The sequence below is a fragment of the Aulostomus chinensis genome, chromosome 4 (genome assembly GCF_037954235.1).
Source record: "Aulostomus chinensis isolate RoL2024-O1b breed Wild chromosome 4, RoL_Achi_v1.0, whole genome shotgun sequence".
Lineage (NCBI taxonomy): Eukaryota > Metazoa > Chordata > Actinopteri > Syngnathiformes > Aulostomidae > Aulostomus > Aulostomus chinensis.
The window spans coordinates 6,652,292-6,675,047 of NC_141323.1; the positions used below are offsets into that span (position 1 = coordinate 6,652,292).

Consider the following 22,756-nt stretch of genomic DNA (forward strand, 5'->3'; position numbering starts at 1 on the left):
TACTCGTCCTCCTGGGTCAACATGGAGGTGTGAATGCTGAAAGCAGGCTCCATACTGCTGTGTGTGTGTGTGTGTGTGAGAGAGAGACACACACACACACACACACACAGATGCTGATGGTGGTGTGTAGTAGCTGACACCTTATTCTTTGGGTTTGTTGACTGTGGGGTCAGGAAGGCTCGTCCACAGGAGGAAATGCAAAATACAGACGATAATTAATCTTTGAAGGATGGAGAACAAACCAGAGTGACTAACCAGCCAGACTGAGAAGGACCAGCTCTCTGTCTGTGTGTAGTCTGGGTGCCCTTGGAGCACACGGCGGTCCTGCTGTTACTCACTGTGGAGGGGAGACCTGGGGCTGAATCAGCTGTACGTCTGGCCCTGCCACTGTAAAATCTAAACACGACATGGCTGGGCGTGCCTGGGCTCCCCGCCTCTCGTCTCACAACGCTGCAGCTGGAGTACAACCATGATTTACACTCCAAAACACACACACACGCCAGTTTGTGCTCAGACGGGTAGAAGGGGATGAGTAATGCCGTGAGTGGCGGAGTTTCACCGCTGTCTAACCCATACCGTGCCAGGGCCGGGACACTCTGCCTAATTCCTGCTCTGAGGACGGCAGGAAGCAGGCAGCCTCAGGCACTTTTCTCTGACTGTCTTATAGCAATGAGAGGTGGCACTGGAGGTGCTGCTGCCCCCTGCTGGTTGAAGTCAGGAGCAGCAGAAAGGTGTGTGCTGTCCCAAGCCTCCAGAGCAGCTCCAATGGAAGGATGTGTTTATACAACCTAATGAAGGTGACTTTTAAAAAAAGTCACATGAATCAGAACATATTCTCTGGTACAAATCATGAAGAAGACCATTAATGTGTTGAAATCAGTTTCCTTCTATTGAAAATGGACATTCCAGGGCGCGGAGCTGCGGCCTGCTGCTGTTTGCTTGGCCGGACGTAGAAGGTCACAGTGGCGAACAATGGTTGTGTTCTGGTGGGTGGATGTTTGAGGGCGCTGGGGCTCAGCGGGCCCGCGGTTCGGTTTGTGTTGCAGTTTTTGGATCCCGGTTCCAGTCCTGGTCAGGTTTGCTGGATCTGGACGTACACGACACATTAATTGTTTTTTACATTAAAGGGACACAAAACATCCCCAGCAAATGACAGTAAACACTGAGCTGAAATGAATAAATGTAGAAAATACTATAAAATAACAACTACTTGTGTAGTACACCACTACGATACTGTACTCCAGGTTCATTTACTCCTGATCCAGGACTCTTCTGCTCTGAGGGCAGGGATCTATAAATACCTCCACTCCTCTGTGGCTACAATCAAATTAAGATCAATATGGAGGAGGTATACAGTGATGTCATCGCTCCACAACCAGTAGATACAATGAAAGCACAGTTCTGAAATCAGACCGACACCCTCAGGCCACTCATGAGTGCTGCCTACACCCACAGCAGCGACCTGGTTGCTCCCAAACACAGCAGGACAACATGGCTGCAGATCCGCTCCACTGAGAGCGCGACTTTAGAGACACGGTTTCACAGGTTCTTGTGAAGTTGCCTGAGGCGGCGGCTTCTGTGTGGAGCACCGTATTCACCCAGGGAAGCTCTCTGGAGAGGGCAGGGATACTACAGAGAAGCACAGGAACGACACAATGACTTCCGCTTCCTGCCAGCCAAACAAGGACAGAAAGGAGTTCTTGTTTCCACAGAATTTCAGGTCCAGTTCCATCTAAGATGAGGAAACTGAAATCAAACACGCATCTGTGTCATTTACAGTGAAGTTCTAACTGTGACCAACAGTCTGGCTGACTCACACAGGTGTGGCTAAAGCAGGAAACAACAACCCTGGGCCGCTTTTACCCTTTACTGTTATCTCTGCTTCTAGATAAGCACAGTCGCTGCTGCAGGGTCTCGTGACCCGGGACTCGATACCGGTTTAACCTGTTCCAGCAGCAGAAACATAGGTGTAAATGGGTTGGGGTTTTTTGGGGCTAAAACATTAATGAGTAAGACGCTGCACCCCTCACCACCTCTGGTGTCAACAAGTCATGAATGTGTGGGATTGCATTAGTTGGTATCTAGCATAGCAGGCTCAGCAGCTGTGTATGAAGGTGTGTGTGAACACACACTGGACACTCCGAGTCCCTCAGCTGCATGGTGAAACACACAAGTTCACGGAAGTCCGAGGTGGAACTGTTACATCGTCATCGTCACAGTTTCCTGGGACTGAACTGATCTTGAGTGACACCAAGTTTTTGCTTTTTTTTAATAAATATTCTACCTCGCTCCAAACTGACATTTTGATTTCCTATCACAGGAAGGTGACTGTGCCTAATGTGTGACATTTAAGACAAATTGTCATGTTAGAGCTCCTTCTGACTGACAAACATCCAACTGTAGTACATCACAATACTTGTTCTGTTTGTCACAAAGGTGCTACAGATGAGATTTTTATCAAAACATCGAACACTATAAAGGGATTCAGAGTTCTTAATGCATTATCAAATCTTATTTTCAAACAAATCCATTTGAGGAAACACGGCGCAAAGCAAAACTGAGATTTTCAGGAGTCGTGGTCTTCTTCAGGTCATTCCTTGAGACTTGGGTTCCACCCAACGGCCCCATTTGGAATCACAGCCAAAGATCTGCCTTATCCCAGCAGACAAAGGGTTAACAGGACTGACAACAACTGTGTGTGTGTGGAGAGAGCGCGTTGGGATTGGGCTGCACTGGAAGCAGCTCAATTAGAACAGAAACCAAAGCCAGAGGAAAACACTCGGAATCAGGGAGCGGCCATTTTCTCAGCTGTGTCGGACGAGTCAGGGCCACTGACCCAACTTTTTTGAGACGTCCAGTCCGTGTCTCTGCTGGTCCTCCTCGTGTGGGTCCAGGACTTCCCTCCATGACACACCCCACACTTAGACACTGTGCTGAAGGCTAATAATAGTGCATGTGTATCCACACAGCTATACAATTATTCCAGTGTTCATATGCAGAGCAAAGTTCAAAGGTCATAAAATGAAGTACTGCAGAAATGAATTTACCGGTAGGCAGAGGCTGGATTAGGAGTCAGTCGGTGTCAGGGCGATCGAATGTTTCACAGCAGTTCACGTCAGTCGTGAGGAAGTTGGTAAAGACTTCAGGAAGCGTGGCCTGGCGCCCTGCTGGAAAACCTACCTGCTTGGTTTCATGTGCCAGCAGCTACAGGGTGTTGAGTTCTGACAAGATAACCCTCCACTGGAAGAGCAACAACAGGTCTTTGTGCATGGAGGTGTGCTCGTCCAACACCCACACACTGCAACGCCAGGTGAGCTGTATTTTCCAACCACAGCAGGAGTCCTGCCTGTCAGGTCTCTGAATCAAAGAAGCTGCGTACGAGCCGACCTGGACAAGTTCCTCAGCAAACAAACACGGGCTTTATCTCCATGTTCTGCAGTGATAAGCACACAGATGATACGTTCTGAATAAACTGAAGCCAAACCCTCAGAGGAATGAAGAGCTCAGATGAGGCTCAGGTTCTCCTCTCCTCTGCGCCCAAACGCTTCTTCACACCCTCATCAGCACCAGTAGATGGTGGGATCCACCAGAGGACCCTTAGCCCTGTTCACACCTGCCATTGACCACAGTTAGCATGAGCATGTGACTGGAACGATCCGGTCCCTGGCGGACAGCTGATCAGTCACGTGAGCTCAATCAGACGGGGGGGGGGGGGGGGGGGGGTTCCCATCTGTGCATCAGCAGGAGGATTCAGGGAGCTTTTTTCCAGATTTTACCACTTCAATCAACCTTTTGTAATGTGATACTCTGAGATAAAAAAAAAAACCAACCACTGTCACATGTGCACTCACACCACCGAGAGAGTAACGTGTCCTTGGACCAGATCGCTCAGCATTCCACCGCCGTCATAACAGGACTGTGTTTTTGTACGGTGTCGAATGAAAATGAAAATCTCTCTAAAATACCTTGTAATCATCTCTGGTTTGACCAAGAGCCGACTGGTGAACAAAGATACACATTTTGTCTGGATGACAAAGTATTTTCATACGTCGATGAAGTCAGAGGGAACGGGAGCTTCCCTTCAGTCAGACATCTTTTACCTTGAAGTCGAAGCTGCAGAGGCTGACTGCATCGCTGTCCTCCTTCTCTCTGCGCTTCCGCTTCTGTGGAGAGAGGAGCAGAAAGGATGTGAATACACAACATGCATCATGCAGATGGATCATCAAACACACCGTAGTATGTGAGAAGCCGCGTCTGCTGTCAATACACAAGTAGCATGTCTGGAGTTCACACGCAATACGCTCTCTCTCCATGCTATTATCTCCAACCCTCAGCCTGTTCGGGGTATAATTACAAGCTGAAATCGGATTAAAGAATCCTCAGTAGATGCGTCCAATCAAACATGCAGCGTGGGTCGTCGTCACTCTGTGCTTGAACACGCAGAGTTGGGGGGGTCCAAGGTTGAGAGGAACCATTCCTGCTCCTGCTTCAGGCCCATCATCCTCAGCGCCCTGCAGCTCTATTGTAAAACTACCGGTGACACTGCTGGAGGTCCTACGACTAGCAGGAAAGGGTTAATTAGGCAGCCTGATGCCTCGACACCTGCCTGTGGGCTGTCAGGGAGAGTCAGTTAGCAGGTGAGAAGAGGACTTGGCTTGTTTGAGTGCAGGCTGTAAAAGCCCCGGGAGCAGGGGTGGCCCCGGGACCCCTGGTGCTCTGTCATTGCGCTCCATTAACCATGAAGGCCAGACAGCTCCTGGCTGTACATACAGGAAGTCAGGACCTGATTGACCAGCGAGGTGAGGAGGGCCAAAATGGACTCATAATGGTCAGCGTTGGCAGACGGCAAATGCCTGAAGAGAGTGTTTGCTGTGTTGAAAGGAGGCATTTCCTCTCTGGCCGCTTAACTGTTTGTTTTCCCACATTCATAAAATTTTAAGAGCTTTCTGGTCAACGGTTTGTGAAGAAAACCTTAAGTATTCCCCTGCAGTCTTCTGATCTGGTGTTGTCACCGACCTGCTGCCTCAACAAAGCCTGCTGTTCACTCAACAATGACTAGCATCTCAGTAGGAGGCTGACAAAGACGGCGTATTCTGAGGTGCACGCAGCTGAGCGTCACCCTGCTGGTGCAGCGCGTTAGCACGGACCTCATGAGACAGTTTTAGCACAGCGCTGTGATAGAATGCAGTTTTATTCCAAAGATATTGTGATCTATTGCTGCATTGATTTTAGCAGAGCTTTTAATGACAGGCACTGCTCTGCCATGATGGTTATGACAACTTGTGAGTCACTGCAGCACTAGCAGCTAGCTAGCATGACACCATTGGATTCTTGACTCTCTGAATTAAACATTAACATCTGTAAATACTGGAAGAGCAAAGCTGAGCCACATTCCTGAACCCTACCCAAGCTGGTGCCTGACACCAACATGGGCGCGTACATGAGCAGCAGCAGACACGTCGCACCTCTGTTTACAGTCTCCGGAGCCGGCCTGGAGTCCCTGTGCACATGTACACAGCTGATGAGGGTCTACCGGGAACGCCTGCATCAAACAGCTACATTATGCAGACAGCTATTACTCTTTCCTGTTTGTCTTAACTTTGGGTTGCAACTGTGGACTGTAAATACTCAGAAAAAGCTGTCAAATATTCTGCTGTGCATTTCTTCTAAACATGGCTGAAGTGGTTTTATTAAAGAGACAATCTCTGGCTCAGGTATGCTCAAGGATAACCAGCTCCACTGACGGAGCTGCTGTACGTCGGAGGCCAACACATCAGTGAGACGCAGAGCTCTCACAAAACAAACATACCGACACTTCTTAAGGTGTCATGTGAGTCGTATGACAACATGATATCAGATGGCAGGAATTAGCAGTCATGGTCAGTGTTTGTCAGACTGTTGTAGACGAGTAGTCGTCACGCAGACAAGGAAAAGGAGGTCTCAGGTTCTTTCAAGCAGAACAACGCTGCTCATTTCCAGCCATAAATTTGATGAGGAGGGTCTACTGGCCCTCACACAGCCCCTAACAAGCAGTTCCTGCTCCTGTGTGTGTGTGTGTGTGTGTGTGTGTGTGTGTGTGTCAGGAGGCCTGGCAGCATCTCTAAATATGAGTGTGCTGTACCTGGAGAACATGACCATATAAAGACATCCATGACCAGCTGATAGCACCTCGTCATAAATAAAGATTAAAAACAAATACTGGGCAGAAAATAAACACCAACAAATTTAACCTCAGTATTCAGACAAGGCTGAAGCTTTGAGTTCCGACCTCATAACGTCACACGAGAGAGTCATCATCGGAGAGTAAGTTGGTACGACTGAACGTCTGGTTCCCTCATCGCAAAGGCAGCAGGGTGTTAGAATGGGTTTTCACTTAATTGCTTAAAAATAAGGTCTGTGGTTCTGTTCTATGAAAAACAAGTACAACCACACTGGTAAAGTGTCAGCGTCTCTGTTGAAAGCAGCGATGGCTACCAAGCTACCATAGCTAACAGGACTATACGAGGCAAGCTTGCATCCCTGCGTGTACACAGAAGCGTAAAAGCCAGAGCACTCTCTTGTTGCTGAAAGGCTCAGGTCATCGATCAGCATCACCGCTAACCTGAAGAACCAGATGTCAGAGTTCATGATGAAGTTTGGTACCAACAACCTTTTCTGTGTCCGTTGTCTGTCCGTCTCTGGACTGGTGACCCCTTAAACAGTAAAGGTTTGTGAATAAAAGGCACAGTTTGGCACCATTTGAATGTTTGTGTTTGTGCCCTCAGCATCTCGAAGGCGTTAATATTTTAGCCCACAGGAAGACAAAACAGTTGCACGGACATGAAGTCTTTTATATGAATATTTACTGACTAAACACACAAGCTGCACGCTCACAGGACAAAATAAACAAGGGAAAGAGCAGCGTAAGCTCTGGTCTTACATGAGAAGATAACAACACAAGCATAAGCTTGGTGCACAAACACACACTGAGGAAAAGGAGAAGAAAAAATAGCTCTGCTATTCCTGCCAGCTTTGGAAATCCCTGCATCAGCAGTTCGCAGATAAAATAACTCCCTCCAAGCAGCGACTTGTTCAGACGGCGGGCTGAGCTCATCAGACCTCCCCTGACTCACAAGCCTGGGTCTCTCTGCTCATCACGCACGGACGGAGGCGATGGAGACTGTTGTAGGACGGGCCTGATTGTGTTGTTACTCATCTGGGACGCAAGTGACAGATTTGTATGTTGCATTGAAGGACGATGATGTGTAAAGACGACAGACACACAAAGAAGCCGCGTGATGAGGAGCTGCTGCAACTAAACTCCCTTCAACACCTCTGCTTTCATGAGCTTTACCAACTCGTTGTCCTGCCATCATCAAACAGCATCACTGTCTGATCGAGCCATGACATCATGGGTCCAATGGCGAGAGAAAGACCTGTTCTTTGACCGTCTTTATTCCAGGCCTGGATAGGACGAGAACCAAACAGTTTTTCCGAGGGTAGAGATTCACTGAGCAGCACCAGCTGATCAAGGAGCTCATCCACCCAGTCCAGATGACCGCTGGTCAAAGTGTATCAGCTAGCAGAGCTTTGCCCTCAGAACCCTGATGGACGTTCCTATGTTACGCTAGGATTTCACGCTCATCAGTAATTATTCAGGTGTCAAGCCCCCCTCAGCTCAGACTAACACATTCACCTTGTTCTCCTCTGGTATGGAGGCGGGGGGTGGAGTGCTGAGTGCAGCTGTCAGTCAGTTTTGGAAATGATCAAGTACAGTTAGAAGATCCACCAGCATGGTGTGGGTGGTGTGGGAGCCTCATGGCCTCAGGGTTGCAGCTAAGCAGAAGGTCCTGGACAGCTGATCCTCCCGAGCCTCAGCTGCCGTTCGTCTCCGTCGAGGTTTTAAGGGGTTGTAGGCTCACAATGAGGAAATAAGCTGGATGGTGCAGCCCCCACCCCCCAGCCAACTTAGTCACATGTAAATGACCACGAGATGGTCTGCTGACAGAGTACACACACACACACACACACACACGCAGACACGCACGCACACACGCACACAAGACAATAGCCAGGCCTGAAGGAGTGCTGGGACGAATGTTAGTATTTTAGAAAGAAAACAGCTCCGTCTTTCTGTGGCAGGGCCTGACAGCTCCGTTACAACAATTCATGCCTCTGAGATGGAGGAACCAGTCCAGTCGGGACCGGGATCACTTCAGCTCAGATCGGGTTGGTATGGGGGTGTTTCCACTCGAACTGGGTACCACGTCAGTGTGGGTGGACTCACCGGCCGAGAGTTCCCCGGCGTAATTTGTGTGACACAACAACAACGATGGAGGACGTAGAGGCGGCGTGATGCCTGCTGCTCGTCAGTGGTTTTTACTTAAACTAGAAGTGAGGGAGGACAGACAGGGGAGGCTTCAATTGGTGAAACAGAGCCCCCAAGAAAAGAATAAGAGACTTCACCGAGGATTCCACCGAGGCCGGGATGATAGGACGTAGACCACGTAAGCGGGTGAGTTACACAATCAACGCCCCGCTATTTACGTCACATTCTAGTCCCTGCTCAACTCACTTGGAACCCCAGCGGAGCAGGGACAAATATGGTAACTGTTAGTACCATGTTGGGGCCACTGGAAACGGCACCAAACCAACTCCATCTGAGCTGAAGTGAGGCAGTGGAAACGCGCCCTTAGACACGAGTTGGGATCGTTCAACTATATGACAAATGGTCTATGGGATCTACCTACGACCCCGTAACAACCCCTGGGAGTGCCTGATGCGTGGGTTGCTGCTCTGAGTGGCAGCCATCAGTGTGTGAGTGAACGAGGCAACATTGAAAAGCGCTGTGAGAAGAAGAGTGAGAGGCTATATAAAATAAAAAATAAGTCCATGTCGAACCCAGGATAATATCACACAGGGTTATTAAAATCTGATTTCAGTTCCCATGTGTTATCAACTAGCAGAACACAACACAACACCTGGAGCAGCTGGACTGGTTTCTCTCCCTGCAGAGGAAGAAGGTCTAGCGCGTTAGATGTGTGTCATCAAAGGTTCAGTGGCATGAATCCTGCTCCCTGTGGAATGCTGAGGACTCCCAGGATCGTCAGTGGTTAAAGAAGTCTATCTTGTGTTGAATATAAATTGCGCCGTCTTTCCCACAATAATTATCGATGTTTGCTTGAAACCCCGACGCGACTGGCAGCCACATTAAATCACATCGTCTGATTAAAGCTGGAATGCAGCTCATCAGACAGGCCACTTGTGAGGTTGACAGGTCTGGCCGTCTGAGTTTGTTGCTCCATGAGTCTGAATGCTGTGAATCTGACTCTCACTGTTGTTAATTACCTTCACATTCCATCCAACAGTCTGGTTTGATCTGCTCCACCTTGGCATTGGGCTGGAAATCTGATTCATATTCTCACCATAACAGAAAGTCCCTGGAGGCCTGATGTAGTCTGAGAGAATGCATCAAGCGCCCAGGGAATGCTCACCTCGCCTGCATCCAAGGTTCGCCTGGGGGCCAACACCCCCCCACCTGCATCTAGCAATGCCCCAGCCAGCCACTTCAAAGGCTAAAGACCCAGCTAAACATTATTCAAAGCCTTGGCAAAACCTTCCAGCTTAAAATAGCAGGATTTGAGATAAGAAGGGCGATGAGACAGAAAGAGATGCAAAGACACTTGAAGGATTCTTCTATCGCCTGCTCTCTAGGAGCAGATTAATACACGGCGGATAAAAACGTGTGTTTATGTGTGTGTGTGTGTGTGTGTGTGTGTGTGTGTGTGTGTGTGTGTGTGTGTGTGAGAGAGAGTGGGGGGATATGAAAGGAGGGCTAATTCGGACCATATGTTTTTAGTGGCTGAGCTAATCATTCCATATTTGTGAATCAAAGGCAGCAAGCTGGCACAAGATAAAGAGTTATTGGACTTTTCTCTGCAAAGGTGCTTTTACTTCTGATGGATTGGGTTTCGGGCGGATGTAAACCCTGGAATGCCCTACGCCTTCATCATGCCATTCTCCATCTAATCTGTTCAACCTTTTCTGCTTCTAATCAACTGGTCTCATTTAGGGCTGTCTGTAATCCACAAGCAGGCCACTCTATAAAAACGGCAGCAGTTTGGAGGTCATTATCTTCTTTGGGCGGGGGTTAAACACTCGAGTATTTCCTTTATCCAGCCTTTGGTCTCTGGCTGCATGAGAAGGCCTCAGACCGGCCTCAACAACATTCATCGTGCTCGCTAAATGGGGTGTTTGATGGAGCCTGGTGCTCAGACGCAGAGCTGGGAACTCAGAGAAAAATGCTGATCTGGAATGTTGAGCAGGAGTCTAGATCTGATCAGCTGAAACATTTTTAAACCAAGGTCAGAGGAGGCTGGAGGCTGGTGGTTGGAGGCTCGTTGCTAGAGGCTGGTGGTTTGTGGTTGGAGGCTGGAGGCTGGTGGTTGGAGGCTGGTTGCTAGAGGCTGGTGGTTGGAGGCTGGTTGCTAGAGGCTGGTGGTTTGTGGTTGGAGGCTGGTTGCTGCTCTGAGGGCTGGCAGGTCTGTAGCGTGACTTCTCAATATGAACAGAAGTTTCATTTCTAAGACTGAACACTCGTGCACCCATCTGGTGAAACTGATGCGCACCTGAAAAGGTGGGGACGGGTCACGGAGCAGCAGATCTACTCCACCGCCATTATTTGGGCCACGAGAGTGAGGGTGTGATGTCAGACCAATACAAATGTGACAACTGATGAAACTGGACAGTTACAGTACCAGTGACGTCATTCAAGAAGTTCTGACAACATAAATACGATGTTGTGGCTGAAGTTAAGGTGAGTGACTTACTTGACTTAAGCCCTTTGCTCCTCCTGGGTGCACAGGCCGTTGACGAGCAACCTCCATTTCACTCTGTTAGTGGCTCTCTGTTCAAGTTCTCCCCAGTTCAGCCCACTCTCAGACATTTCTGCCTCTAAGCTTCTTCTCCAGCTGTTCCTGGGGCGACCTCGTTTCCTTTTCCCTTGGGGGTTCCACTTCAGGGCTTGACAGGTGATGTCTGTGGCAGGTTTTCTGAGGGTGTGACCCATCGACTCCATTTTCTTCTCTGTATTTGTACATCTAAGGGATCTTGGTTTGTTCTTTTCCACAGGTCCACATTAATCACTTTGTCTTTCCACCAGATGTTTAGTATCCTTCTGAGGCAGGAATTGGTGAATGATTGCAGCCTGTGTGTTGTGTGTTTTGTTGTTCTCCATGCTTCAGACCCATACAGCATCACCTGTTTCACGTTTGAGTTGAAGATGCTTATCTTCGTGGTTGTGGAGACGTTCTTGGAGTTCCAGATGTTTCTGAGCATGTTGAATACCCCTCTTGCTTTGATAATTCTGCTTCTGATGTCTGCCTCCCTTCCTCCAGTGGTATCCACAACACTGCCTAGGTAGGTAAAGGATTCTACCTCCACTAGGGCAGCATTGTTTAAGGTGATGAGGTTGCTTGTGTTGGAGTGGATCTTGACCACTTGGGTTTTTGTTGTATTGGGAGAAAGGCCAAGTTTTGTTGAAGTTTGTGCCAGTCTGTCTGTCTTTTCTTGCATGTACGTGTGTGCGTGAGAGTTGAACGATGTCATCTGCAAAATCCAGATCATCCAGCTGCTCCCACAATGTCCACTGGATCCCGTTTCTCTTTCCTTCTGTTGTTTCCCTCATGACCCAATCAATGGCGAGGAGGAAGAGGAATGGTGAGAGAAGACATCCTTGCTTGACACCTGTCTTGACTTCAAATGTCCAAGAGAGCTGACCTGCATGCATGACTCTACAGGAAGTGCCGTCCTATGAATTCTTGATTAGGTTTATGATCTTGGTGGGGATTCCATAGTGTTCCATTAGCTGCCATGGTGTTGTCCAGTCTAAGCTGTCAAATGCCTTCTCAAAATCAATGAAGTTCATGTACAGGGATGTGTTCCATTCGATAGACTGTTCAATGATGATGCAAAGTGTTGCTATGTGGTCTGTGCATGAGCGATCTTTCCTGAAACCTCCTGTCTACGGCTTCCTGGAGACGGTTGAGGATGACTCTTAAGGTTAGTGTGTGTGTGTGTGTGTGTGGGGGGGGGGGGGGGGGGGGGCTTGTAGAACACCATTACCTGGCGGGAACATGACCAACACGTCACTACTGACAGTAATTGTACAGGTGACCTCTGAACTCTGTTGGAGGTCTCACACAGGTTGTTGCTCGCCTACTGCTGCTGCCTGTGCGTTTGGTGTGTTTGTCTGGCTCCGCCTCCCTCCAAGGCACCTCCTCTGCCTCCACCGGTGCGTTAGACTACTGGTCACCAGTTGATTCTCTTCTTTCAATTCCGCCTTGGGTTGAAAATCTGATTGTAGATCAGTTTTAGGTACTTAATGTACTACTGAATGTAAGTAATGGACTAATATTAGTCACCAAAGTCCCGAACCAATGTTACTGTTGTCCATGACCCCCCCCCCACTGAGCTGGTCCGTTTTACATCAGGGACTTCAGGGATAAAGTCTGGCTGTCAGACCTACGTGCGGCCTGGTCGTGGCGACGAGCCGCCCGCCGAGCGACTCGGCAGCAGCAGTTTATCTCCAAATGCTCTGACTTCAACATGGATTGTTGTCGTGCACCACCTCCTCTCTGGTGTTGTGACAACTCTACCTCATGCTATCCACCACTCTGATGAGCAACAACATGTTGTTGTAGGATAGAGTTTCAGCCACATTATTTCGTAATTTTCCTTCTTTTGCTGTAAGCAGATGCGTACTTTCACAACTGTAATTGTCCTCCTCCTCTCTGACACTCAAAACAGTTCCCATCCCTCTTGATCTTCCTCCATTATGATAAATACTTGTCATTATGGCAGGATTCGGTCCACTAAGAGTTGCTTTCTAGTTTCACTGTCACAGCAAAGAACAAAAGTGCAAACAGCCCTACAACTGTCACCAAGGTACATATGACAACCCCCCCCCCCCCCCCCCCCAGTCAGACTAGCAGGAGGAACACAAACCAACTCTGTGGGTAGTAAATACTGCATGGATGTTCTGTAGAACTTCCTATAACAAGTAGATGATGGCGAAAACAGAGGTGACACACATCCACCCACGGACACTGTGTGTGAGGATCATGAGCAGGAGGTTTATCCAGGTTGGCGTCTTTGTGAGCCAACAAGCAGCTGCCTTTCAGTGCTGTGACCATGAACAGCGCCACCGTTTCTGGGACTTCGACACTGAAATCTCTGAGGTGAGACTTGAGGGTGTGAAGTGGCACCCAAGCGTGTTCTGACTTTGTACAAGAGGGCAGCAACATGTGTGGATAGACACGCGTGACATGACGTGAATCAGAAGGTCATTTCCTGCTGTTCTGACTCTTAGCTGTGCACCGATTCCACATTCGGCACCAAGATTGTAGTGAAGATGAGAAACAGCAGGAAACTTAGATTTTGACTGCGGCCTGAAAACCGTAAAACATGACGACTAAACTCACCAGACTGAAGTCCCATTGAGGTCCCGGGGTGAGGAAGGTGAAGGAGCTTCCTCTTCGCAGAGACCTGTGCAGCGGTCAGAGAGGACAGGGGAATCAAGGCAGGGCTCAGTTGTTGTCTCACGATTGCATGACACCTCGACTTGCTCGCCATGGCAACTGAGTTCACTTTGACCTGAAGTCCCAGCCAAGGAGGGAGTGGAGCCGAGGACTTCAGAGAGTTCAGAGCACGAACAAGCGGATAAGAAGGGGAGCTGTGACTCAGAGCAGCGGTGTCCTGAGAAAACACCCACCTCCTCCCTCCTGTTACCTACCACAGTCTCAGCATGCTGGCGCTGCAGGGATCTTCTCCAGCCCAGACCAGAAGCCAGTTAAGGACCCTCCCAGTCACAGAGGGAAGGGGAACATGACCCCGGTCCACTTCCTCAAAGGAGCCTCACTAACCAGAGCGCTGGCTTTAGACACTTGTGCCATTTGAAGGAGGAGTCCTCTGACCCACACCGCTCTCCCCTGAATAAATGGACAAGAGACAAATGTCTGTTTTTGTTGAGACTTTCTGAGGGGGACAGTTTTTCCTAATTTGGGGCTCCAAACAGGGCTGGACTAACACCCCAACCCCCCAATCAGCCCTGTGGGCTGGAGGTCCTTCTCATGTCAAACAGCTTAGCTTTAAAGATTGTGATTATTCAAGTGTTACAACAAGGTCATGCCAGGTGAAGTCACACTGAGGACAATTACGCAACACCTCAGCCGCGGTGAACGGCCGGCTCCACCACAGAGGCAGCAGAGCACCTGCCTGCCTGCCACCAGCAGACTGGTAGACTGCACTGATTAACACTCTGAGGAGCCGTCAGCATCACGGCGCCATACAGGCCTGAGAAACTACTCAACCTAAATGAAGCTTTTACAGACAGGAAACTGCCTACCACCAGCAGACCAGCGGAGTCTTGACACCAGCGTTTTTTAATGCGTGAGAACTTCTGTAGGCTGGCATGACTTTTGTTCCTCTCAACACGGCACCCAGCCGCTAACATGCAGGTGTTTGTCCTGATGCATCCCAAACTCACTCAGTGGAGGGAAGTGAAAGATGAGTTCAAAATGGCCCCAGGGTGTAGAACCTGGGTCTTCGACTCTCTCCAGGAGCAGCAGCGAAAGCAGCGTGGAGGAAAAGGCTGAGCCGTGTGATTTCAAATCAGAGTCCCGACTTCTAGCCTTCTTGCTTTATAAACTTTCCTTGGTCCTTCAGCCTTGGACCAAAACCAAGAGCTCGAACTCATCGCTCAAGGACTTCTCAGAAGATGAGCTGCATATGTGAACGTTGTTGGTTTTTTGTTTTACAGTGTGTATGCTAACAAATTATATTAATCAGAAGAAATTGTATGGATGTATGAAGTGAGAATGAGTTTTTTTTAATGATTAATCACGCAGCCCTTGAGAGGATAACATGTAAATAATATTTGACAAGACGCTGCTTCAGAATCCTAGCAACTGGAATGCTGGGACGTAGTGAAGAGCTTCCAGGCACAAACATGAGCCGCGACCGCAGGGGAGTCTGAACACCTTCACTTCCCAGCAGTCCTAATCACGCCTGCACTCACACATCAGCGTCCTCGGTATTGTTGAGAATAGTGAAGATTAATATCAGGGCCAGCGTGGCTCGGAGGTAGCAACGGCAGGGTTGCTGGTTCGATCCTCACTTCCCCCAGTGACTCTCAACAGATAAGTGGTATAGAAAACGGGTGGATGGATGGATGTCAGGGGGTCTTAGATGTCGAGGCCTAAAAAGGAATTAGCATCCAGGGAATGCTGAGCTTCCCAGAAACACCTGCTCCGTGTGTGTCCAGCAAGTGCTGCTGGGAAGGCTGAGTCATTCCAGTCATGCTGCGCCGCTGCTGTTGCTTCAGGCGGCAGCCGTCCAGTGACACAGCAACTGTCCCTGCTCACACACCAACAACGGGCTGCACAATCTCTTTGAAATAGTTTTTTGTTCTTTTTTACATCCAATGGTCCAAAAGCTGAACAGTCTGAAATAGTAAATAGATTTGCTGTGACAGCAGCGTGCGTGTTGATGAGCGATACTTCCATAAGTCCATAGATCATCGACTGAGAACGCTAACACAGCGCCAGGAACTGATGAGCAGCGCGCGGCTTGATGTTATGACACATGGGTCACAACATGGAATCATCATAATAGGGACAGTAATCTTGACGCACAACAGTGAAAAAATATTGCAAAACAATAGTATTAATCTTACTACACCTATACAAAAACTACAATATTCCAAAAGCCCCTACCAGAAGTGTAGTATCCTGGTGTACCTGAGGGTCTTGTGTCTAAATAAAGAAGCGGGAACAACAAACAGGTAGAACCTCTGGCGCTGTCATGAACCACACTGCTCAGCACCTCAGAACAAAACAGAGGGAAGAAGCTCATCTTAAAGGCATTAATAATCCATGCTCTCATGGCAGGAATGTCTGTGAACACTGTTTTCTACCAGTGAGATGGATAAATGAATAGCCAGCTAAAGGTTTGCATGCCAGCAAACGGGAATCAGCTCAGTCCTCAGCCATTAACTGACAGCACACAACTGGGATCCACCTGGGACTGCATAACGTTAAATCGCTGCCTAGTAGCAGTTTTTGTTTCTTTACATTTTATGTGTGAAGTGAAAGAACTGCAAGCAGCAGGCCCAACCTCCGTCTACGTGACTAAATATTCTGATAATAAGGGTTAATAATGGTGGCTCTTGCAGTGGTCAGCACTGTCGCCTCTCGGCCAGAAGATATTCCTTCCCCACTGGTCAATCTCAGGTTAACGCCTGACGCCTGGGAGCGTTGATTGATGAAGGTTACTGTGGGACTCGTCTTGAGTTGCCAGATGAGAAACATGTTACCATCCTGCTGTAGCAGAAAGAAGTCTTCCTGCCGTGTTTGTATTTCTGTCCGCCAATCATCAGTGAGGAGGGTGGAGACTGACAACCGAAGCCCATGAGCAGCTTGTGTCTGCAGCAGCGTTCTTCCAGAAAACCAGACTTTACACTGATGGACCACACAAGACCGTAAACTGAAAACAGAAACTTCGATGTTGGAGATTGAAAATGAGGCAGCGAGGTCCCGTGTCAGTGGGCTGAACAAGAAACACATTAATTCCCTCAAACCAGTCTACTTCCTGTTTGGACCACCCATGCTGGACATACCCGGTCTCGTGCTCCTGTAAGGTGGATAAACAACGTACCAATGCTGCATGTGCTGCAGGAAAACAATGGCTGGAGCGAGAAAGGAAAACACGTCTTCCTGGGTGTCCTGAGGGTAAGCTAAAGGTCAAAGGTTGCTGCAGGTGTTGTTTAGACGTCACTGTCAAGGAGCTACATTAACCTGCCATTTGACCTTTGAGCTTTTCTCCAACTGTGGGACATTGTTGTTAAAGTTGTAGCAGCATTTGGTTTCCACACAGTTCATTTCTCTCTCGTTTCTTTTGATGCAACAGTGAACATGAAAATTCTGGGTCAGCACTTTAGCAGCTTCATGCTAGCCTCCATAGCTGTCATGCTAGCCTCCATAGCTGTCATGCTAGCCTCCATAGCTGTCATGCTAGCCTCCATAGCTGCCGGGGCAAAGATGGACGGCTCAGACTGAGCAGCTTTTGCAGGTTATGATAAATGTTGGCAGCAAACACAAGCATTCATTTGAAAAGGAAGATTTATCTTCTATTTTAGGGTTGAAAAGTCTGCTGTTAATCTGTCAATACATTGGCCTCCGCTTGCAACTCTCAGAAGCAGAGATGATGATGTCAGCAAACCCAAACTGAGAGCACAGATCAGTGTGCAGTGTTTCCCGCCTGCCGCCGCCGCCGTTGATGCAACTGTAGCAGGAAGCAGCCAGAGCCAGATGGTCACCAGGAATCACGACAGTCCTCTGATCAACCATCACACATAAGACTGAAAGCAGCTAACAGCTAGCTTACATGTTGACTACAAGTATTACTCCAGTTTCACCGTGCAAAAAGTTATTTTGTTGATTCATCAGACATGTTGTCCTGGCCTCGTGAGAGATACGCAGCCATGGGTGTGGGATCCCTGCTTAGGACCCCTAGAGCCCCCTTAAGGTGGATGGGAGGCAGTTTCAAAGGGCACCTTGAAGTACAGGCCCAGGTTAGTATAGACCAAGCTTAGATTTAGGACTGGCTTAAGTATGATGGTCCCAGACGCAACAGATGTCAGTGATGCTCCCCTACAGCAGGAATGTGGGGCACTACGTCATCAGCTGTCCTGTAGTTTGGACTCAGAAGTCAAACGCTCGGTCGTGTCTGGACCAGCTCCATGGCTAAGCTGCCTGAGAATGAGACCAGTTAGGATTTGATGCTACATAAATCACATCAGCTCCACCTGTGTGGGTCCACATGGAGCGGCACGTACAACATGAGGGGCAGACCAAACGCTGACAGAGCACGAGATGATCTGGAGAATGTAATCATCATCAACCCAGCCCACTTCCTGGGTTAGGCAACAGCAATTCCTGCTCATTTAAAAGGTTACTGTAAGAGCAGGGGGGGGGCTCCTAACCCAAGACTCAATCATGAGGACAGAGTGCAGGCTGAAACTTCTGTGGATTATGTGGAACGTCCAGACAGAGGACCAGACACTGATATGGGTCACTGGGAAATGACAGACACTGGCCCAGGAGCCAAGATGGGCCGCAAACACGGTTACATCATCAGGCTGGAGGCCAGGTTTGGTAGGCAGTTCCTCGCATCGGTGTAAGACAGAAATGCTGGAAATCCCACAGGAGATGAGTAAACATCTCTCCTCTCATCAGCTTCACATCTCACTGCTTCATCTAATCGGCTGTCCCAGACTGAGCGGCCGGGGGTGGTCCTGAGAGTGGTGCAGGGAAGTAAACTTATCTCTTAAAAGATAGTACAGCCTGTACCATGGAGCCTGAGCAGCTCCCTGACCAGCACTCGGGAGCATCAATGACCTCTAAATCAGGTTTTTATTGGTGCATTAGAACAGAACGGTACATCAAAGAGTGCTTCCGGGGGGGTTGATGGTGCAGCTAAAGGAGCTGCTGCATGGACATGGCTGCACCGCAGGTTCTTCACCGTTCTGGTTGATAATCTCATCAGTGGCTTTACAAGAACTGATGTCATCCTCAAACCTCGGGGAACAGTTTAACGAGGTGTAAAAATCAAGAGTAACTCACCATGACACGCTACTTTACTCATGGTAGCATCCCGCTGCAGAGTTTCTTGCAATGGAGAGAATTCATACGCTACTTCCATCATGACACCTGTGTACCTGAAGAACAAACGCCACTAAAACGCAGGAATTGTGTATTTATATACAGACCTGCAGTGCAGGTTTCAAAGGCTTTGGCAGCTGAGAACAAACTCGTACAATAACTTTCACTTGTTGACGACTGCTGTTGTCGTAAAGACGCTGGTATTTGAGCAAGTATGACAACATGTTCCGGTATTTATATTTTGGAGGTGAACTTGTGTTGTTGGGATGCATGAATCAAACGCTGCACAGACATTTACACTGCTGCTCTCGTCTCACGTCTCAGGATGCTTTTCTCAATCATTAGGAAATGCAGTAATTTGACCTTTTTAGTCAACCACATTAAAAAGCTAATAACGTGTACTTCCACCGAGTTTTACTATCCGGTCACTTCTGTCTGTTGGTGTCAGCGAGTGTGAGAGCACCTCCTGCAGCGGTGAATAGATCAGACTGCTGATTCATGTCCGCTCATGTGTGAGTCAGCCGAAGGGCCACAGAGTTGCTCTGGAGCCGCTACTGTTTGCCTGTGTTGGACAGATGAAGAACAACTGAGCACGTGAAGTATAAACTCCCTGACCACTGCAGCGGGCTCCTCTGGAGAGTAAAACCATCCTGCTCTGCCACCATCTCACGCAGCCGGGGGCGGTGCTGGCACTCTACTGGATACAGCTGTGGTGGTGGGTTGGAAGTGTGTGTGTGTGTGTGTGTGTGTTGGGGGGGTGTACTGCAGTGCTTGTAATATTCTGTTCTCATGCACATCAGTGAGGTGGACAAACATCTCAAAATGAAGCATTTTGGTTGACAGCACCTCGACGCCGTCTGTCAAACACACGCAACCTCTCAATTCATCGAAGCCTGTCAGAGAGTTGAGACCAGCAGCACTGATCTGTACCAGTGAGAATTTTATGAATCAAATTCTTTTTCTAATTAATTTGCCAACCGTATTGGTGGATTGTGGTTGAGTGCCTACGGCTCTCAGGACTATTGTCATGTGACCCAGGCCAAAAAGATGTTTTGTGTTTATATTTTCTATCACAATTTATACCATTGTGGCGAAAAGCAACACAAATATCTAAATAACTAAGAAATAATCCCACCACTGCTCTAAATCCGTCCCAGCCACCTTTGAACGAAGGCATCCACGGAGTTAAGAAAACCTCTCTGCTCTCACAGGTTTTCTGTTCAAATGTTGGTAGTGAAACAAGATGCTTCCTGCAAATACTGTCAATCACAACATCCGTCAAAATGATCACGATTTGACATTTTGTCCTAAATCTCTGGGCCCTGTAGAAGAACTCTCGGCTCTCTGGTGCTTGGCGTGTGGCGAGCTCGTTTGAAGGTCTTCTGGTTACGTGATTAAGGTCCTCACTACCGCTGTCAACGCCCCCGCTCAGGGGACAAAGGTGCGCTCTAGTGCTGTCCCTGCTCCTGTGCGGAGGGACGTGTGACTCATGAGTCAGTGGATCAGCATCCCACGAGGCCCTGCCCTTATTTGTCAAAGCTGGTAAAACTGAAACTGAACTCCTCCAGGACCCGGCCTGCCTGCACCCGCACGTCCGCGTGCGTCTCCATCAACACTGAGGAACGTGACGTCATGCATGTGAGCACTGTTGTTACACGCAGTGTTAGATTTAGTGAATTTTTAAAACATGCCAGTATTTTACAAGATACATTCCATCCTGAGAACATTTCAACTATTTGGACTCCGCCCCCTCAACACGATACTTTACATGGGCATAGAACCTACAGTTCTGAGTTCAGAACAGCTTCTTAGCGCTGCTGGTTACTTCTGCACATGCTTGGCAATGAGAACACAACAGCAACAACGCTCCTCTGCCAGCAGGGGACTCAAAGCCAAACTCTCTTGGGAAATCTAGTCTTATTTTCTCTCACTCCACTTTTATGCTTTTTTCCATAAACCTTGTTTTGGCAGGTCAAATACTGGGTGATGTTTTTCCATGTTTGTCTGCCGAGTCGGTTGGGCAGAGGGCAGGGCTCGGACACCCTGGCACACAACATGGAAACCCATCTAAAGGGTCTGATGGAAACTGTCCCAAAACATACTGGTTACTCCTCTGATAGCTGACACATAAATCACACTGTGGGAACAACCCCCTGGAGCCTCCTGGAGAGTCCTGGAGTCACCTGGAGTCTCCTGGAGAGTCCTAGAGCCACCTGGAGTCTCCTGGAGCCTTCAGGAGAGTCCTGGAGTCACCTGGAGAGTCCTAGAGCTACTTGGAGCCTCCTGGAGTCTCCTGGAGAGGCCTGAAGAGTCCTGGAGTCTCCTGGTCACGTCTACAGCCCACACAAGAGCTCTGTCTCACACTGATTTCTCTTCTAATGTATTACACTGACATAAACAAAGTGGATCAGTTGCTGAAGTCACTGATTGTAGCTAACTTCAGACACACGGGCCATGACTCAACTTCATCACAACATCTTAATATCAGGAACTGGAATTTACAGTGCTGTGAAAACTACTGCCATAAATTGTGACTCTTTGTAGGGCTATCATTCACAGGGAATGAAACAAAGATTCAGTAAATAGCTCATTTCCATCCGTAGTCCTGTAACACACACACACACACACACACACACACACACACACCGTCCGTTCACTGGATACACGTCTGCAGTGTCATGTGATCCACCATGACTTCATCAAGCTGACGATGGCACAAAGTGATGATGAAGAAAACACCAGAGACCTGGACAGTGTGTTTACCTGTGTTAAGGTGTGCCTGCATGACGCAACTGAACACTGATAGCTGAATATAAAGCTCTAAAACTATGGAGCACATTGGACGTTGATTTATTGTTGGTCCACGGACACGTGTCTCAAACAGGTTCCCCCCTCCACCTCTCACGGGCTTTTTTACATTTGTATAAAGTTTAGTTTCTTGTTTCCAGGTCACCACAGCACCTGAGATTGTCCTGCACCTGAGGCCGTGACAAAGCTCCAGGTGAAAACCCCCAGGTGTGCAGCAGCGCTGAGCTGGGAATCTCAGGACCAGGAGCACGTTGCCAGCTTGTACCAGGCCTACCTGGAGGCCTGACAACAATCCAGAGACAATCAAAGTGAATAAAACCACAAAACACTGAAAAGGAACCAGAAGTGACAGCAGCCCGCCTTTCTGAGATCTGGGCCAAACCAATCCTGCATGGAGGCGGGGGGGGGGGGGTCAACGGTGGCACTCTGCTGACATCTTACGGCGTTTTTACGCAACTCCATAAATGTAAAGGCTAATTAAAAGAACAATACCAAATACGATTGATGTTAGATAAACGTGTTCTAGCCTGTTGCAATTATTTGGTAACAAAACTGTACTTGTACAGCTCCTACGGCAGTGCTAAAGCGTGCTAACAACAATGCTAAACACCGTTACCGCAAACACACCTGACATGTCGCAAACACGCCTGACATGTCGCAAACCCTCAGACGTGACTGGTCGTTCTCACCGTCTCACGCCGCTGGTGCCGCTGCTGCCGTTGTTCTCCGGGGGGACCGCGTCCTCCTCCGCTGGGAACTTCCTCGGCCGCCGCGTCGTTTTGTCAGCGGTCGCACCGGAAGCTTCAGCCTCACGGGTTTCATCCATCTGGGGTCCGCGCGACCTCCAGGTCCCTGAAAGGGTTAAAGGACTACAGCGTTCAGTTGATACGGCAACCTACGACCCAGTCAGGGGCCCGCGACTGTTTTTGAAAATGGCGGAAATGTGAAAGTCCGCCAATGACAGAAGCCGACGGGGGGACGTGCGACTGGTGGGCGGGGCGTAATCCAGTAATAACACCAGTTAATAAACTGGTTATTAACGTGGCTGGGACGATCCGATGGGGCTGGCGGTGACTTCAACCACGTGCTGAAACGTTGTGGCGTTTAATTTATTGTCGAGTTGATCTGAGATCATTCATGTGAGAGCGAAGGAACTGAGACCGTCGGATTACACTCAGACGGCACCGCGCACATTTGCACGTCGACGCTGGTTAATATTTTATATCAGTATTAAAAAAACAAACAACGAC

General features: G+C 48.7%; 1 protein-coding gene across 3 annotated transcripts; it reads right to left on the reverse strand.

Moving 5' to 3' along the window:
* Positions 1 to 738: 738 nt before the first annotated feature.
* LOC147262452 (neuroepithelial cell-transforming gene 1 protein-like) lies at positions 739 to 22,681 on the reverse strand. 3 transcript variants are annotated; one of them, XM_086201301.1, is made up of 4 exons: positions 22,196 to 22,681; positions 13,461 to 13,524; positions 4,101 to 4,163; positions 739 to 1,087 (listed from the first exon to the last, which is right to left on the reverse strand). In XM_086201301.1, exons 1-4 carry the CDS (start codon positions 22,330 to 22,332, stop codon positions 1,073 to 1,075), a joined length of 279 nt encoding a protein of 92 aa, XP_086057427.1. In that variant the 5' UTR covers positions 22,333 to 22,681; the 3' UTR covers positions 739 to 1,072. The 3 variants fall into 3 exon arrangements, with proteins under 3 accessions (XP_086057427.1, XP_086057428.1, XP_086057426.1); XM_086201300.1 differs by lacking the exon at positions 739 to 1,087 and adding an exon at positions 2,339 to 3,433; XM_086201302.1 differs by lacking the exon at positions 13,461 to 13,524.
* Between the last annotated feature and the right edge of the window lie 75 nt (positions 22,682 to 22,756).